General features: G+C 47.3%; 1 protein-coding gene across 1 annotated transcript in view; it reads right to left on the bottom strand.

Annotated features, from left to right (window-relative positions):
• Positions 1-2035: 2035 nt before the first annotated feature.
• The window catches only part of Rfwd3 (ring finger and WD repeat domain 3), a 42526-nt gene continuing 39773 nt past the window's right edge, over positions 2036-4788 (bottom strand). The window contains exon 12 of the mRNA XM_023709327.1: positions 2036-3078. Coding sequence (XP_023565095.1) covers positions 2935-3078 — 144 coding nt within the window. The 3' untranslated portion in view covers positions 2036-2934. The remainder of the gene's footprint in view (positions 3079-4788) is intronic.

Here is a 4788-nt window from a genome sequence, read left to right as displayed (position 1 = left end):
CACACGCCTGGGAGTTCTGGTAGACAGTGAGACAGAAGGCACCGGGCATTGTTGTTAAACATGGCAAACTCTTTATTTTCATATCAACGTTAAAAGACAGACACAGAACACAAACTGAAAGCCTACTGACCTGTCTTCAGAGCAGGTGCAGGAACACACAGAACGAATTTAGCTGCAAACCCACACCTGGAAAGTGATGCTGGAGACAGCACTGAGGGGCCCTGAGGGGAGCCCCAGTTTGGTCAGAAGGCCAGAGCCAGGGTCTGGATGTTGCCTCTGAGAAGTGTTGAGGCACAGGCCACGGAGAGGTTTTCTTTAGGGAAAATAATCAATGAGCTGAATTTGCTTCGAAATACAAGTGTGAGCAGGGGCTGAAGCTCAGTGGGACAGTGCATGCACAGCACGCATGGGCCCTGGGTTCCTTGAAGTCCTCACCCCAGACAAGCATATCGCCTGAGGAGACTTGACATTCATCCAATGTCCTTGGGAGGAAGTCCCCGGCTATTCTTGGGGCAGTCACTGGCAGTAAAATCCTAACCCTGAGCCAGCCCAAGAGAGGCCACTGAGGATGACAGTGGAACCCCATTCTGCTGCTGAAGCTCCAGGCCAGGGCAGCCACACTTTGACATGTCAACAATAGTATTTCCTAAAAAAACAACAATAGTATTTCCTGAGAAAGGGGCTCTTCTCAGTTGTAGCTTTTGGAGATACCTTGAAAGATAAAAAAATAAAGGGTATCCTCACACAGAAAGTTCCATTAAAAGGCACAGCCAGAACTTCAAGCTACAGGAGCCAGGTGTGGTGGTGCACATCTCTAATCCCAGCAGTCACAAGGCTGAGGCAGGAAGATCACTGAGTTTGAGGTCAGGCTGGGTACACAGTGCATTTAAGACCAGCCTGAACTACACAGTGAACTACATATCCTCTCTTTAAAAAAGTGGGGCAAGGGATAAAGGGAACTGGAACTTGGGAAATCTACCTTAACCCATTGCTAGTAAGAAACATTCTGGAAAGAGCTGAGGAGTCACCAGATCAGAATGGTTTCAGAGCAGACTCATGCCTGATAACAATTATTTAAGAGGGGGCCTGCCCCTTAGCTCAGTCCTTTAAGTGGCTGCTTCAACAAAGCCGTCAGGCTCAGGTTGCTGTGGTTCGATCCCCACAACTCAAGCCAGCCAAACCTGCCCTGAAGGCATTCGGAGCCCCCCCCCCAAAAAAAAATCCTTCTGCCTTTTAAGGAAAAAAAAAACCCAACACAATGATGTAAAGAACTCACAGTTAGCCTCACTGCTTCCAAGGACACTGACCCGCCCACACCAGAGGCGTCAGGCTGTACCTAGGGGTTCCGCACAGTAGGCAAAGGCAAAGCAAACAGAGTCTGTGCTCTCCCTCTGCTGGAGAGAAGTGCAGCGCCTCCCCTTGGACAGTCAAGGACCAGAATAAGAGTGGGCGGGGCCTACGTCACACACAGGTCTGCAACCACCGGTAGCTCCTACTTGAGAATAACCAGTGAGGCTAACTGTGAGTTCTTTAAATAATTGTGTTGTTGTTTTTTTTTTTTTCCTTGAGTATTACCAGTGATACTCAGAAGAGTGGAAAGAGTGAGTCAGCAGGTACTGGAAACATCAGTTTCAAAAGGGGAAACCTTTACCTGGGATTAAGAACACGCTCAGTAATAGGTGCTCAGAGAGAGGGATTCATTCTAGTTAGGGACTTTACCAAAATGGGAGATGAAACCTGTTCTCACCTCCACAGCAGCCTTGTTCTTTTAAGCTTTCTCTTTGTTTTTTGTCTTTTTTTTTTAGCAGAACTGGGGATTGAACTAAGGCCCTTCCGCTGGCCAGGGAAGCACTTATTCCACTGAGCCATCTCCCCAGCCCCCTCTGTTTTTCTTTCTCTCTCTCTCTCTTTTTTTTTTTTTTTTTTTTTGGAACTGGGGATTGAACTCAGGCCCTTGTACTTCCCAGGGAAGCGCTTACTCCACTGAGCCATCTCCCTGGCCAGGTTTGTTTTTGGGTTTTTTTCCCCTCCAGCCCTCTTTTTTTAAGACAGCATCTCACCCTAGTTTAGGCTAACCACATGCAACCTCAGCTTTCTAGTCCCTTGCTCCTAATCTCTATTATGGGAGATGCAAGTAGCTGTGACATCTTTTCCTAGGAGCAGGGAAGAATAATCTTTCACATACTAGCTTAGGTAAAACCAACCCTAAGATCCTGGGCAAGCTAGAAAAAAATGAGCCCTGCCCATCGGTCAAACAACTGGTCCCTGCCCTTCGTTATCATAATATAGTGATTCTTAGCATGCACAGCATTAGTTAAGGTTCTGACTCACCAGCCATCACTGGCCGGTGTCCTAGCACCACAGGCCTGGAACATGACCACCACTGTCCCAAAGCATGAGTGGCACACGCTGCACACTTCTGTGTGCACAAGGCGGTTTCTAGGGCATGAGCCTCCGAGCTCAGACACAGCGCACACCCTCCCCAAGGTTCTCCAGTGCACTCTTGTGTCTGGTGGAAGACAGGGTCTTCTGGGTCAGCACTGCATCAAGCCTGGAAGGCTGGGCCCCTTGGGATGTAGCAGTCAGTCCAACGAGGTGCTCAGGTGGGTGTCAGTTCACCCAGAAAGCACTCGGTGAGCTCTCAAATCCTAATGACTGTTGAAAGGACTCCCTTGGGTCCAGCAAAATACAAACAAGAAAGAAAGATTTCCAGCAAAGATTCACGAAGGCTTTTAACCTGAGAAAGCAACCATACAGATGGAACAGAAGCAGTTACCGTCCTCACAGATACGGCAGATACACTTGTCTCATGACCATCCTGGCCCAAGGGGACCAGAAGTTCTTGTCTGGAGGCACCAGGCAGGGATCTTGCTCAGGGCTGCCTGCTGCTAGCAAACACCACCACTAGGGTCAGCCAGCAGCATGCCTGGAAGGTCACTCCCACTTATAGATGTGGACCACCTTCTCTGTTAAGGTGGCCAGGTAGCTGTTATGGTTCACATCAAATGGGCAGATGTCCAGGACAGGATGATCTCGCTGCAGGTCTTGTAAAAGCGAGCCACTGCCGGCGTCCCACAGCTAAAGGAAACAAGCAGGGGGAAAAGAACCGTCAGCAGACAGTCCAGCTGGGGGCTCGCTTTGTCACCAAGCAACTGAGAAAGGAGGAAAGAATGAACCTTGCGTTCACAAGGCTACCCCATGCTGCCCACATGCCTCACATACTGGTATGGCCTTGCCCACCGCAATCGGTAACCAGTCTGCCTGTAAACACACTCATTCCTTCAGTCTGCCACACAATCTTGAATGTCTTAAGAACAGAGGGCCAATAAGACAAAGTTCCTGTCCCAATTGTTTTTCAGCCTTTGCCTAAGAGATGCTATTTTTCCTCGTTGGTTAGGTCCACTATCCAAGGACGATATATCAAAAGGACATCTTTTAAGAATTATTTATTTATTTATGTGTGTGTGTGTGTGTGTGTGTGTGCGCGCGTGCGTGCGCACGGCCAGCTCAGCCCACCAGGGGGCGGGGCTGGCTGGTATGTGGTGCTGGGAATTGAACCGCGGTCCCTGTGCTTTGCTAAGCTTGTTCTAAGTAGGTGCTTTAGACCACTGAGCCATCTCACCAGCCCACATTTTTTTTTTTTTTTTTTTTAGAGAGAGAGGTCTTGTTTTGTAGTTTAGTCTGGCCTTGAACTATGTAGCCCAGGTTGGCCTAAAATGCATGGTGATTCTCCTGCCTCAGCATCCTGAGTGCTGATTAAAGGGATTTTGAAGGGGCTAGTGAGATGGCTCAGTGGTCTAAAGCACCTACTTAGAACAAGCTAAGCTAAGCAAAGCACAGGGACCGCGGTTCAATCCCCAGCACCACATGCCAGCCAGCCCCGCCCCCTGGTGGCCTGAGCTGGCCACACACAGACACAAAATAAATAAATAAATAAATAAATATTTTTAAGAAAAAGAAAATGTATCTTTAAAACTAACTAAATAAATAAATGGATTTTGAAGCTGAGAAATAGAATAGAAGCTTGCTCCATCCGCTCCACATATCAACCTGGTATTGCAAGAAGCTGAGGCAAGAGGATCACTGTAAATTCAAGGCCAGCACCTCCAGGAAAAGTGCCCCCACCAGGGGACATAAAGCTGGCATTCAACTCCAAAAATAAATTTTGTCCCAATCCCCATGGAATCTACACTTTAAATGTTTTCCTTTCCTTTCTAAAAATTTAAAAAGCAAAAACAAACTCACTATAAAGAATGTTTTATATTGACACATGCCTATAATCCTAGCACCTAGGAGGCTGAGACAGGAGGATTCAATTTACAGACCAGCCTGGGATAGCGAGTTTAAGGTCAGCCTGAAATATAGAGTGAGACCCAACCCTGTTGCAAAAAAACCCTTAAAAAGTAGAAACAAACAAAAAACCCAAAGTGAGGCTGGGGAGATACCTCAGTAGAATAAGTGCTTGCCTGGCAAGCACAAGGGCCTCAGTTCAATCACCAGTTCTGAAAAGAAGAAAAACAAAAACACCCAAAGCTAAACTACAAAGCACAGAAAAAGAAAATCACATGATGACTGCTTATTAATTAAAAGTTAGGGCCGGGGAGATAGCTCAGTAGAATCAGTGCTTTCCTGGCAAGTACAAGGTCCTGAGTTCAATCCCCAGTACTGGGGAAAAAAAAAAAAAAAAAAAAAGATTATAGCTGGGGCCAGGGAGGTGGCTCAGTGGAATAAGCACTTCCCTGGCAAGCGCAAGGGCCTGAGTTCAATCCCCGGTTCCGCAATAAATAA

Source organism: Octodon degus, unplaced genomic scaffold, assembly GCF_000260255.1.
Source record: "Octodon degus isolate 3935 unplaced genomic scaffold, OctDeg1.0 scaffold00011, whole genome shotgun sequence".
Classification (NCBI taxonomy): domain Eukaryota; kingdom Metazoa; phylum Chordata; class Mammalia; order Rodentia; family Octodontidae; genus Octodon; species Octodon degus.
This window is presented reverse-complemented; position numbering and strand designations above follow the sequence as displayed.